Below are 13,836 nucleotides of genomic sequence, written 5' to 3' on the forward strand. Positions count from 1 at the left end.
GGTGGTGATGGTGGTGGTGATGGTGATGATGGTGATGATGATGGCGGCAGTGGTGGCGATGGTGGTGCTGATGATGGCGGCAGTGGTGGTGGTGATGATGGTGATGGCAGTGTTGATGGTGGTGATTAGTGTAACTCTATTCTTTAGAATGTGAAAATGCCTGTCTTTCACTCTCAAGTTTGAAGGATATGTCACTGGGTGTACACCTCTGAGCTAAACACTTTTTGAACACTTCAAATATGTCATTCATCTGCATGTTATCAAATATGTCATTCTTGTGAGACATTCGATGTCTTTTGGCCTCCAGTTTCTTAAGAAGTCAGCTCCTGCTCGACCGTTTCTCTCTGTCAGTAATGTGTCCTTTGCCTCTGGCTGCTGAGATACCATCCTCACGTTTGTCCTCAGTGTTTTGACTGTAAGAGCTCTTGTGCGCCTCTCTCGCATTTATTCTTGGAGTGGACTGAGTGTCCTGAATCTCTGTGTTCTCCAACTTGGGGAAATTTGGGGAGCTTGCTTTTTTTTGGCCCATCCTGTTTCCTTTTGCTCTTGGACTCCAGTTACAGTGTCATGCCTGGTACCCCTGCAGGTGACTGGGTTCTGTTCCATCCTCCAGTCCGTGTCACTGTCCTCCAGGTCACAGTGCTACCTGTCTCCACATTCAGGAACCCTTTCTTCCCCGCCGTCCACACTCCCTTAAGCCTGTGCAGTGAGGTCCCACATGTCAAAGGCTGTACATTTCACTCACCGGCTTTCCCTCCTTTGTGTCATGTTTATAGCAGCTCCTTGTCTTTGTCCCTCACTCTCATATTGGCTCCTTTGGTCTTCATTGCATGTCACATTTTTCTGATTCTCACATGTCTATTGCTTTTGCTGCTCACTGGACACTATGTGGGGGTTTGAGAATGTGTCACCTCCCCCTAAACAGTGTTGAGTTGTCATCTTTTTCTGGAAGCAGTCAAATTCTTAGAGGATCCTTATGATTCGAGTCCTATCAGGACAGGTTTTATATTTTGTTTGAGTTGGTTTATTTTGGTGGCTTTTCTGCATTTCCAGGAAATGTTGGAGTTCAGCAAGGTTTCTGCTGTGGGAACCTTAGTGACCTCCAACCTCTACACAAATGGCCCCACCCTCTGCTCAGCCTCCAGGGGTTGCCCTGCACGTGGGCAGCCATCCCTTGTCCAGGGACCCATGGGGACCTGCACACAGATTTTTGGGCACCTCTCTGCACAGCTCCCATAGAGTGCCCCGTTCCTCAATTCTAGTCACCTCACCAGCCCCCAGCCCCGAGCTCTGGGGATTGTCCTGCCCCTCCTTCTATCTGGCAAGTAAGGCACCTCACATGCCTCCCTTCCTCAGTGCTCACAGGTGGCTCAGCCTGCATCTCAGTGTTGGAAAACTGTTGCCACGTCTGTCTTGTCCATTTCATAGTTGCATGTCTTGGGAGACAAGCCTGTTACTTCACCCGGATTGTGTCCCTAAATCCACAGAAGAAACCCTAGCTGTAGACAGAAGGCAGGAGCAATTCCGTGTGGACAGAGGTGCGAGGACTCCCTTCTCTCAACCATCCCCATCTCTCCCGCCTTTGCCCCAGAGCCCCCGTGGTTCACCCCAGGACTCTCCTCACTCATCATATTCCTTCTGCACAGTTTGTTTATTTTTCTGTTTATTTGTTTGACCATGAAAATGTATTTTATATTCAGAGTAACCAGTCAGAATGCTACCAACCACTTAGGAGAAATGCCGAAGGGGCACCCCCCCCCCGAAGGAAATTATTCTATTGTATTTTCTAAGATAATAAAAGTAATGCCCTTCATGGTCAAGTGAATAGATGAGCAAACCACACAGACACTCCCTGATGGGGTCGCATGCATGTGGCAAAGACCTCCCACCCCGTGGCCCCACGCCCTCCTCATCGCCAGGGTCCCAGTCTTCCTGCACCCGTCGAAGACTCGCCCACCACTTGCACACACAGCTTACATTTCAGGGGTCTTTTTGGAAAAGACACTTTCTTACCCTTGTTTGGTGCTGTCATCTCCAATCTGTCCACTAGACAGCTAGTGCCTTCCTTGCAAAGACAAAGGTGGAAGCTGCAAGGGAGACATCACCGGCACTGGTCCTGCCCCCCCCAACCCCTGCCTCCCTGGCCCCAACAGAACAGCGTGAGCCCCTTTGCCCCCAAAACAGTAATTTCTCCTTATTACCTGCCTTCCGGCAGAAGTGTGAGGAGGGAGCTTTGCAGCTGACCCTGCGTCTTGCACTGTTTCAAGGAGAAACATCTGAGTTTCATGCTGATGCATAAATCAGCCTCCGACACAGCACGTGTGAAACTTGTGGCTGCGTGTGTTGTACAGATTCCACACTGGCCACGGTGCTCAGAGTTCACACGGGCTTTCCTGGCCAGCGCAGGCAGGAAGGGACGTGGGAAGAGGGACGACGTCGGTGTTCATGTGTTGCTGTCACAGTCCGGGTGCCCTGGGCACTGGGCTTGCAGGTTAGACTTCATATCTTTCTTGCAGGCAAGAGGGGAAAAGGCTCATTATCATTTCTTTACGGACTAAAGACAGATGAAGCTGCTCAGCCTCCCTTTTCCTGGCTCGTAACTCCAGCTATCTTACCCAAGGTCCTGTTTCCCATCCCAATCGGCCCACGTGTCTGCTCACAGTTCCTCCGTGGGTCCCCCGTCCATCGCTACTCTTTAAAGACTGAGCCATGGTAGTGGTTAGAGGGTCACGTGTGATTCAGATTCAACAAACATAAGTATTTAGGAACACCGCCTGTGCCTGTCACTGGTGGGAGGGTTGTCGCTCAGGCTCCAGACACGTCAGTTTATCTGCATTTGTGTATGTGCCTCTAGGAGCACGTGTGCAAAATCTCCTGAAGGACCCGAGACAACACCACGTTGATGAGGAGACGGTGGGCCCCCTGGACCTCGACAAAGTGGCCCGTGTGACTGCTGGCACCGTGCACGGTGTGGGCACGGAGGGGGAGTGGGATCCCTGGAGAGGAGCTGGAGGGAAGCCAGGGGAGCCGGCAGGCAGCTCAGAAGCAGCTCTGTTCAAAGTCGGCGACGAGCGTGGGGACAGCATTCAAGGTGAGCGCCCAGGTCCTGGTCTTTCACACTGTGGTGGAAGGGAAGCACCAGGCTGTAGAGCAGCAGGAAGCCAGCTCCCAAGCTGCGGTGCATCCTCTCTGCAGGGGGCGGGGACTTGTATCCGTGAGTTTGTCTGAAAGCTTTTTTGGCAGGCGGCCGCCAGAGCCATCATGTCGAAAGGCAAACTGCTGTCTGTGAGAGACGGAATTCCTGTGCTGAGATTCAGAGACAGAGGAAACTAGACAGAAAGTGTTTTTGGATTGTGTGTGAGGGATCGTCATCAAATATTTGACTAATAAAGTGAAAGGGGTTCATTTGAATGTCTACCTGAGGCTGCTCCAGGGAAAGAGCAGAGGTCCTCTGACTCCAGCACACATACACATGCATGCACACACGCGTCACACAAACTCATGAATGTGTGCACATGCACACACATATTTGCACAGAGTGCATATACACATGCACCATGTGCACACATGCACATACTCACACACACCCCACAGCCGCCTGACCCGTGGGTGGACTTGGGCTCCCCTGACAACTGGCCTTCTCTGTGCCTTATTGCTTCTCAGAGTTGGAGCTACATTGAAGCATGCACACAGTAGGTGCACAAAGAGTGTGTGCCAGAAGCACAGGTGGAGGGTGCATGTCTGTCTCTGTGTGTTGGGACAGAGGCTGGCATGGAAGCTGGCATGTCGCTCGACTCGAAGCGAGAACGTAGGAATAGGTACCGGCTCCACCAGGACAAGGCGTTTGCGAGGCAGTCAGTGATCAAGAGGACTCCCACCCACCCTGAGGGCTGGAGGGTCTGGAAGGTGCCTGGGTGGGGTGGTTGTGTTCAGGAGGGCAAGGTGAGTGGTGCTTCTAGTGTATCGCAGGCAGGGTGTTGGTTTCGGGAAGCGGCCGCCACAGAGAAACAGCTGTCAGTGCATTCAAGAGACACCTTCACAAGAAGGCTCAGGTCAGACGCTTCACTGCCCTTTTTCATGACTACTCACTGTGCTGGCGCCATGGCTGTTTCCTGTGTGAGCTGACACTCGGGAAACACGCAGGTCTGGGAACTAGAGTGTGCTTCCGACTGGCTTCACATTTACTGTTTAGCCAGAGCCCCTCCTCTTCCATGCAGTTTATAGAGTTTAACAGGAAGAGGTACTTTCTAGTAGAAATGAGGATGGTGACATCATGCCGAGAAGGCCCCTCGGTGGCTACGACACCCATGATGACATCCCAACCAGGACTTGGATAACGCCCCTGTCTCCCACAGGCACCAGAGTGCAGGACAGCCATGCTCGAGTTCACGGAGAGGTAAGATGCACGCCTCTGCACGTTGCCTCATGCTGAACCCAGCGCTCTACTGGTCTTCGTTTCGTTCATGGCTGGGGAATGTTCATGAAATACAAAGTTTTGTTTCGCTTTGATTTTCAAGGAAAGGGTGGGAAACCCTCATAATTCCAAAATTTAGAAAAGTGTAAACAGTACATGCAAAATTGTGCATGTTTAGATACATACTAATATCTGTTTTCCGATTTTATAGTAATATTGATCCATTGTAGAAATATGAAAAAATGGTGAATAAAAGAAGAAAATTAACATTCCTTGGAATTTCCCCACCCAAGGGTGTGGATGGTAACATGATACCACCTTGTTATAGGTGAAACTGTCCCGTGTGCTGATCTCCAAGGTTCATTTAACAGGGACGTTGACAGGCTCTGGATCATTGCACCTGCACCACTCAGTGTGGCAGCCACAAGCCACGTGCGGCTGATTGAACTTAAATTCATTAAAATTAAGGAAAAATCCCATTTTCAGCTGTGCTCACCACATTTCAAGTGGCCTTAGTAACACGTGGGTTGTGTGGCTCAGAAACGGATCCTCTCTGTCCTGTGAGAAGGGAATTTGGAAAGGGGTTTAGACACAGTTAACACCTCACTGAGGGGCTTGTTGGTTTTTCCTACGTAAGACCCTTTGCTCATTAGTACAGGTCTTAAGGGTGCAGAAAAGAAACTCGTAAGCAACGACAATGGCTTACATGGCTATATGACTCAGTTGTGGTGGTGTGGAAAAAAGAACTGTGGTTAGAACTTCTCTTGCCCATTTATCCGAGTGGTTAGGGGTAGGGGTAGGGTTACTTAATAAGTTTTCTCACACAACACCATTGCAGTGAGAATACCATTTCCCTCCCCTCAAAGGCCCGAGGATGTGCCTTTTTGATCCTGATACGCTTCCTCCGCTTGGTTGAAAATTTCTCATCTAGATGTGATTCTAAACATGGGCTGCAAATGCTTTGCACTTGTTAACTCTCCGTTTCCAGTGGCCTGTCATTATCCCATGTGATGACCTCGTCACAAATGTCCCTTCGTTGTTAGATGTCATCTCATGTGAATTTCTTTCCCACTAGGTCAACCTTGCGAGCCTTGGCCTTGGGGACATCCTGCAGGACCCTGGGTCTCGACTCCCACTGGGAGCCCCACCTGCTGTGGAGACCAAGAAATCAGAGGACCCTGAAGCCTCCTTGTCTTCCGAGGAGGACACTGCCGGCGTGGAAAATGTGAAGAGTCAGACCTACTCCAAAGAGCTGTTGGGGAGGCTGCCGCATATGGAGTCCCAGGTTGACGGATTCAGGGAGTTCCCACACTGGGTCCCCGGGCCCTCGCGGGAGGACTCGCGCCTCAGAGCAGGAGCTCGGAGCGGCCCCAGTGAGGGCTTGCGGCTGGAGGTCAAGTCTCCCGAAGAGGAGCATGGCTACATCGTGACAGACCATGAGTGAGTAGAGCTCTGGTCTTTTTTCCGTGACCCACCGAGTGGCTGTGTAGTTTCTGTCTTGCTTGTCTGGTAGGTCCCTGGAAGCACCTCCCGTCAAAACAGTCTAACAGTGGCATTCACGTGCTGCTGAGCTTCCAAACGGGAACGTGTTAGAGGAGACACTGCCTGGCTTCTGAAATCCTCCCATCACCAGATGCCGGGCCGGCAGTGAGGCGCCCTCCAAATACCCAGCTCTGACCCGCGCCACTAAGTGCTCATGTCTCTCTTTCCGCGGCAGTACTGGGCGTCAGGTGACGGGGGTGACAGCTGTCACAGGCAGACAGATGAAACTGCACAGGTCTGATCCATCCATTGATTTCGGAGATTAACTCCAACTGCTTTCTAAGGAAGTTCAGGCCACAAAATGACAGATGATGGCCATGTATTTTAGAAATAAAATAGAAATAACTGCATGCTCGTTTTTAGCACAATGAGCACCATCCATTTGTCCAACTCTCTGCCTGGAGTCCTGACAGCCTGTGACGGTGAGGGGGGAAGGGCCAATGGCTCGCACCGTGCCGCAGATGTAACCTTGGTACGCGGCCTAAGGTCCCAGCGTGTGAGTTCTCAGTGGTACAGTTCAACCCACAGCAACACTTTCAGTTTCACTCATTGATGACTTTCTGCCTGTGTCCTCACTAAGCAGGGGCTCGGTCTTTGTTTCCCTTTCCCAAGTCAGCGCTGGGCCCCCTGCTGAAGGAGTGAGGAAGGACGGAAGGACAGTCGCTAGGATGAAACTGGGCTGTGCAGTGTTTATATCACCATCCAACTGAATGTGCCTTCAAGGTGTCCCTAGCAGCCCCTCCCAGGCAATGTGTGATTCACGAACTGGGTGCTGGGATTTGGGATTTGTCACTGGAACATTGAACAACCTCTTTACGTGGTGCTGCTGTGCTGGGGGGTCATCCTGGAATGTACACCCCCTTTCAGTGAGCCCCTGCAGGTGGGTCGTCCACCGCGCCATTGCCTACCCTTTCAGGGGCACTTAAACACCTTCTCATTGCCCTGTGACTCACTTTAGAAATGAATCCATTTAAAAATGTGTCTCCTTTGTCCACTTGCCTTCCCACCTGAGGTCTGCTTTTCAGCATCTGTTTCTGTCCCGTCCCCTCACCCCTCTGTATTATGTTTTTATTGAGGCTGAGATTGAGCCCGCTGCTGCATCTCTGGCCCCTTTCATGTCCTGACAATCCCATTTGCACTGAACTGTTTGTCTTATTGCCGGAAAATCCAGGTGATTCATGGTGGCTGAAGAAGCCCCTGATGCCTGTGGCCTGAGCCGGTCACTGTGACAGGAATACAGCAGGGGGCAGCTGTCAGAGCCCCAGGCGGGTGGGAGCATGTGGGGCCCTCAGCTCCTCAGGTGTTGACGAGCTAGTTCCCTATGGCGACACTGCCCCCTCTGTTCCTCCACAGCCCCCTGAGCCTGGAGAAAGGGAAGGAGTTGCTGGAGGACATCACACGTCTGCTCGAGGTGCCGACCAACATCGCTGCAGACACCGAGTGAGTGTGGGCACAGGCCTTCGGGGTTTATTCTCAGCCATACCAGGTTCCACTTCATAAATTGGTTTGCGAGGGAGAGACCTGTGTGCCTGTGGTTCCTGTCAATTACACCAGCGAGAAACTGTTTCGGGAAGAAATGAAAGGAAAATTCCAGTGGGGTTGGTGAGTTATTTAAACACAGCTGTAACCTGAGTGTAATTATAGGAATTATAATCAGCAGGAGCGGGGCCCACCGGGCCATGGCTCCCAGCCCTGCGGCTCCTAGAATCACCCAGGAGGCTCCGGAATGTTCTGCCCTCACCCGCCCCTCTGCACACGAGTCAGAGCCTTGGGGGTGGCACGTGTCAGGGACGCCTCAGTCAGCACCTAGTGGGCCTGCAGGGTGCCGGGCCCTGTCGTGTTTCAATGACATAAGGGTGGAGGGGCGCAGGCATGCTGCCAGGTCACGTGAGGGCTGCCTCTTCCTATTTCTTGGCAAATGTGGGGAGCACTGAGGACAAGCATCGCATAAAGGAAACCTGTGAGTGGGGCCACCGAGTGCAGGTGTAGACAGCGACAGGCCCAGCCCAGAGCCTGAGCGTGGGCAGAGCCAACAGCGGCAGGCGTTGCTGAGGACTAAAAGTAAAGCTGAACTGGGCCCACGTCCACAGGAACCTGGACGTGGAACATCACCATGGCCTGCAGACGCTCAGGTATCCCTGTGGTTCACAGGCAGGTGTTTACTGAGCACCTGCTGTGACCTGGCCATGTGCCAGGAGCTGGGGTACTGCAGGGGTGACACCGCCCTGCACAGATATCTCACCATTTCTGGGAAAGGCAGACCGTGTGCAAGCAGCTAGTGTGGAGGGCCCAGGAGACATGAGTGGGGAAGCACCTCGCCCAGCCCGGGGCCCGGAAGCTTCTGGACGAGGAGGGCTGAAGGACAGGTAGCAGACAGGTGCCCAGCATGGAGTGCGGGGCCCACACAGCGAGCATGGATCTTCCCTGGGAGGGCCCAGAGACGCTATGTGTTCATCTCACCTGGGTGCACACACCTGGTGCACAGAGGGGGCTGTGCAGGTGAGGAGTGCTGAGCAAGGGAGAGAAGGCAGACTGTGCTCAGCAGGGCCCAGAAGAGGGGCTGGGCAGGTGGGTGGTGAGGAGGAGCCCTCCCCGTTCGGGCAGGATAGGAGCTAAGGGAGGAGGACCTGGTGTGAGGCGCCTGCCCAGGAGGCAGAGCAGGATGGACACAGGGACACGGGGGGGGGGGGCGAGGGCAGGACTGAGTCACACCTGCAGTGACCCGCAGGCTCCTTCTCCACAGTCAGAACAGACATTTGGACTGAGAGGACTGGGCCTCGGGGCTGTGGCAGGGCAGCAGCTGTCCCAGCAGGCGGAAATACCCCGTTTCATCATCGGGTGGCTGCTGTGTCTGGCTTGGGGCTGGGTGTGTGCAGTGGCATTCAGGGAGCCAGGGACTTGGGAGGGGAGAGGGTTGGGGAGCATCCTGGAGGCTCTGATTGAATGGACACGGGAGGACTTCCAGGAAGCTCCGTCCAGGTGGCTGGGGTGGGGGTGGGTAATGAGGCTGCGTAACCCTAATGCAGTGGGCAGTGGAGCCGTCTGTGGTGGGGATGGAGAAAGGGGTGTGTGGAGGGGACGTGGGCATGGGGGTGTGTCTCCTCACATGTGTGCTCCAAGAACTGCACAGACAGGCACGTTTCCTCAAGATGAAGCTGTGTGGTCACTGCTTTGGGTCCCCAGGGACGCAGTGTTACCTCTGTCGGGACAGTGCACAGAAGTTGGCAACAAATCTTACTTCCAGCACTTGAGTGTGTTCCGATGCTTCTGGCATCTCAGCACATCTGTCCCATGTCCCCATGCTGCTAGGACAGAGACACACAATCAGAGGACCTGGGTTTGGGTGGCCATTTGCGTGGCCAGGAAGTGACTTTCCCTTCAGGGTCTCACTTGTATCGTCTATAAAGCAGGTGTTTACCTGTTTTACCTTCAGGGCTTGTCCCAGCTACGCCCTCCTGGGAACATGTAACCAGGGCAAAGTCCTGTAACAGGTACCATGTTGAGCACCTGGGGGCAGAGCAGACTCTGTGTCACAGGCTCAAGTCCCCACCCAGCCTTCCCCAGACAGGGTGACTGAGTGTTCATGAAATGACTGTTCCTTCTGCCCAAATCTCTCCCTGCCCTCTCCTCAAGTTGGCTTTTCTGCTATCTCTGGAGCTGGAGCAGGAGGGACCTCTCAGGAGAGGCCCAGCTCCAGCCAGCTGCTCGGTGGCCAGACCAGAGCTTTTATTAACATTACTCACCAGTCTTTTCCCTGCTTTAGGACACTGGGGGCTTCCTACCTCCTACGGAGCCAAACCTGACACCACTGCCCTCTCTTTAGGCCTCCGGGAATCTAGTCCACAGCTCTCCTGCAAGCACTCAGGACGGTCCTTCCCCAGAGGCCTTGCCCCAGCTGGGGTGTCCTCAGCACCCCACTCTTAGGTATGTTCATGTTTCAGACCTGAAGTCTGGGGTCTTGGTCCAGAGGCTCCTCTGAAACCCCCTTCCCCACACTGTCCTGGCTAGTTAGTGTTGGTACTACACCCCAGGGTCTTAAATTACTGCCCATGTGAGTACGCACACGTGCACATGCATACATATGTGTGCATGTGTGGCGTCAGCTTTGTCCCTCCTGAGCCCCAAGTGTAGGTCCCGTGTGTCGCCCAGCACTGATAGGCAGAGGCTACCTGAGGAGGGATGCTGTGCAGCCCCGCATGGCTCTGTGTGGCCCATGTGGCTCTGTGTGGACCCACGTGGCTCTGTGTGGCCCATGTGGCTCTGTGTGGACCCACGTGGCTCTGTGGAGGAGCCAGTTCTCAGCCATGCTCATTGTTCCAGGAGAGGGAGCGGCCGTGCCGGCACTTTGAGAGATTGTCTGTGTTTTCATGGAAGAACTAGTTATGCCTAATATGCTTTGTTAATGGTTATGTAGCTGTCAAGTAAATCCCATTATTTCTTATTACATCATTAGAGACCATTAAAACGGCATTAGCATGCTGATGTAATTATGCCAGCAGACGCACAACGACCGCAGTTATGACTTTATAATCTAATCACGGCTGTCCGCCCGGCTGATGGATGTGGGGCTGCTTCGAGCGCTCCATCGGGTGGGTGGCGCCACGGGACCTGCTCCTGAGCAAGGCGGGGATCAAGTTGCCGCTGCTGCTAACAACCTCTGCTGAGCCCCAATCGGCCCAGGACCTGGCTCAGCTGAGGGCAGCCGGACAGCCTGATTCTGTGATCGATCTTCCGTGTCCTCCCGATGCACGAAGCAGTTTTGTTTCCGCCTGTGTGTGGTTCACCGAACTGATGAGAAGACAGTGCTCACAGTGCTCTTGTTTTCCAGGACAGCTGCTGAAGGTGCAGCGGTGGGAATTCACAGCCCTGACACTCGTTAGTTCTCCGTGCCCAGGGCGGGGCTGCCCGAGCTTAGCTCCATCCCTAACAGTCTCAGCAGCCCTGAGGTCCCCCCATCCCTTCCCCTGGTGCCCACCCCCTCGCCCACTCCCACACCTCCCTCCACCTGTGAGAGGTTCCTGGGGAGCTTGGCAGCTTCCAGAAAGTGTGCTTTAGTCTCCTGGCGCAGAATTGTGGTCATTGGCCTCCTCCTGTCGCCCTGATTTGTGAAGACATTTAACATGAGGCAGAAGTAGGAAGAAGGCTCAGAGTGGCCGTTAGCCCACTGGGTGTCTTCAGAGAGGACTTGGGCACCAGAGGGAGACTTCAACTTAGGGAATGGGGTTTAGGTGGGAAGGGCCCTGAAAGTACCTGTGAACCTGAAGTCCTGTGGCTGGGACGTTAGCGGATGAGGGTGCTCCCGACAGCCAGGAACCCCCCGATTTGGGAGATGCAGCCTTCGGCTGTCACCTTGAGCATGAGGCCCTGGAGGCAAGGTTGCGCTGCCCTGAGAGCCCGCTATCCACTCCAGAAGTTTTGAATGATCTGTAAAATAACCTGCAATTTAAACGCTAAATGTCAGGTGCTTAGAAGATCTTGGAGAGACAGAGGTGCTGCTGTTGTCAGAGGGCTTGTGGGGAAGTCAGGCCGAGTGGGGCTTTGGGAGGGGGGGCAGGTGTAATGTCACCGTGGGGAGGAACTGAGGTGGAAGTACCATCATTCCAGGGCCAGAAGAGCTTCCGGTGGGAGTAGAGGGTCAGGGCTTGGCTGGGTCACTTGAGATGCAGGACCTGCAGATGTGACAGGGACATTAACCTCGACGTGAGCAGAGCGAGGGACTTTCCTGCAGAGGGTATTTGAGGAGGTCAGTCTGTGAAAAGCTGTTGTCTGTGGGTGGGGTCCCCTGCCTTTGAGACCAACCCTGAAATCCTGCTCCATTCTGAGAGTTCTGTGCATGTAACATACATTTCTGAAGTATACGAGGTCTTCAGACAAGTCAAATTGTTAAAATAAGTGATGTGTTTTTCAAAATCATGTTCAATATAGTGTTTAAAAGCTTTGGAAATTTTGGATAATTCCTGTCTGCCAATTCCCTGCCAGTTATTTTTATAGTGAATGTTTCTTAACGACTTTGATAAGTTTTTTAAACGGTTGCTGTCAAAGATTTTTAAAATACTCGTCTCTTTCCTTTCTGCTTTCGATTCCTTCTGCTCCCTTGAGAACCAAACACTAAAATCTGTTTCCATAACATTTTTTTCGATCGCAAGAGTATCTACTTGTTATTGTTGGGCTGTTGGGGCTGAATTTTTTATAAGAGCACCGCTGTATGTGTTAGAAGAGCAGAGGCTGTCAGCAGAATCACTGGGAAATGGAAACAAAGTCAGTGTCAAGAACACGCTCACACACGGTGGCCCTGGTGTAGGTGTGTAGGACGTGGAGACCCGGTGAGGTCACGCGTGGGGAGCAGTGGCCCTGGGTGCACGTGTCTGTGAGAGTGTCATCCGTGCATTATCAGAGGTGGCACTGACCCTTTTCTGAATGGTCTCTTCCAGTGTCCTGGGACCAGCAGTGACCTTCAGAGTGGGCGCCAACATCCAGAATGTGACAACTACGGATGTGGCGAAGGCAGCAGGTAAGGTTCTTTCAACATAACTACACATGTGCACACACGTGCACTCACGTGCACCCCAGGCAGAGGGTTTAAAGTACAGTTTCCTGGGCACCCTGATACTTATGGGAAGATGGTGAGGTGATAGCACATCAGTTAACATGACTTCGGGTGGACGGTGGTCACAGTGCTCTGAGGCACTGGGGTACAAAGGCCCGTGTGTGGGAGGTGGTGGCGTGTGGATGGAGCGGGTGCGGTTTTGCTCCTGGTTTCCTGTTTCATACCTGCCCACAAGCTCCAGGCGCATGTCTGTCACCCACATAGAGGTAACATGAGGAGCTTTCAGCAGAAACAAGCGACTCAGTCATAGCTTCCCGGTCAGAACCCAGCCCTATCAGTCCCCCTCACTCAGCCGGGACCTGCAGGGTGACCCCAGTTATGAGACTGGCGTTTGTCACTGAGTGGAAACCCAAGGTCACGGAGGAAAGTGCTGGGGGGGGGGCAGTTTGCGTTGCCCTCCACCTGGAGTCTGGTTTAGCTCACTGAGAACTTTGTGAGCTGTGTGCAATCTTTTTGCCTAGTGAGAAAACAGAAGACATCACAGAGCCTTGGTCTGATGGCTCCCAGGCCTCTGCTCGGCTCAGCCACGACCACCACACCTGCTGTGTGGTTGCTTGTGAGAGACGTGGCCGATGCCATGGCCCAGACACAGCAGACGTGATGCTCTGTCTCGCCCAATGCCGTGATTGCTAAATGTATAGACTATTTTTTAATGAAACGTATATCCTATTTTCCAATGTAAAATGTGGCAGAGTATTTGGCTGACTTAGAGGTTTGATTGCTTGGTTCTCCTTGTTGAGACGTCACGTGTCGACATCTAAGAACACGGTCTCTACCCGGTGACTGTGGACAGGTGTCAGTGCAGCTCTGTCCCATCAGTGGGATGAACTCCTGCTCTGATCCATTCTGGTTCCTGCTGGATTTTACTGGTAGGAAATTTCGGTGCCCTTAATAACTCCCGTTTGCTGAAAGTGTTGATTTTGGGCCAAACATGTTTAGTTAAAGAAGGATTCATAGCAAAGTTGACTGCACTCGGAAAACCTCACTGATATGATCTCTGGAGAGCTGACTTCCCCCAACCACCCCTCCACTTCCTTCACTGTCGTGTTTCATCACAACTCAGGCCGAGGGTGTAGTTCTCAGAGCTGCAAAGCGTCGTCACTGCCTCGAAGCAGCCTCATGGTCCTGGCGGGCGGAGTCGGCACCTGTCATTGTAAATGCTCAGAATTTAGGACTGGGATCTTGTATTTGTGGCTCAGCCCCTTGTGGCTGCAGGCTGTATCCTTCTCAGCACAGCATCCATTTTACAGTTTCAGGTCCTTCGTGCAAGTGG

At 53.1% G+C, this 13,836-nt stretch overlaps 1 protein-coding gene across 1 annotated transcript in view; it reads left to right on the plus strand.

The window, feature by feature from the left end:
* Positions 1 to 13,836, plus strand: part of PTPRN2 (protein tyrosine phosphatase receptor type N2) — a 331,806-nt gene that overhangs the window by 137,545 nt on the left and 180,425 nt on the right. Inside the window, exons 7-11 of the mRNA XM_081146812.1 lie at positions 2,855 to 3,091; positions 4,356 to 4,396; positions 5,490 to 5,854; positions 7,310 to 7,396; positions 12,388 to 12,467. Coding sequence (XP_081002938.1) covers positions 2,855 to 3,091; positions 4,356 to 4,396; positions 5,490 to 5,854; positions 7,310 to 7,396; positions 12,388 to 12,467 — 810 coding nt within the window. The remainder of the gene's footprint in view (positions 1 to 2,854; positions 3,092 to 4,355; positions 4,397 to 5,489; positions 5,855 to 7,309; positions 7,397 to 12,387; positions 12,468 to 13,836) is intronic.

Source organism: Miniopterus schreibersii, assembly GCF_964146895.1.
Source record: "Miniopterus schreibersii genome assembly, chromosome: 9".
Lineage (NCBI taxonomy): Eukaryota > Metazoa > Chordata > Mammalia > Chiroptera > Miniopteridae > Miniopterus > Miniopterus schreibersii.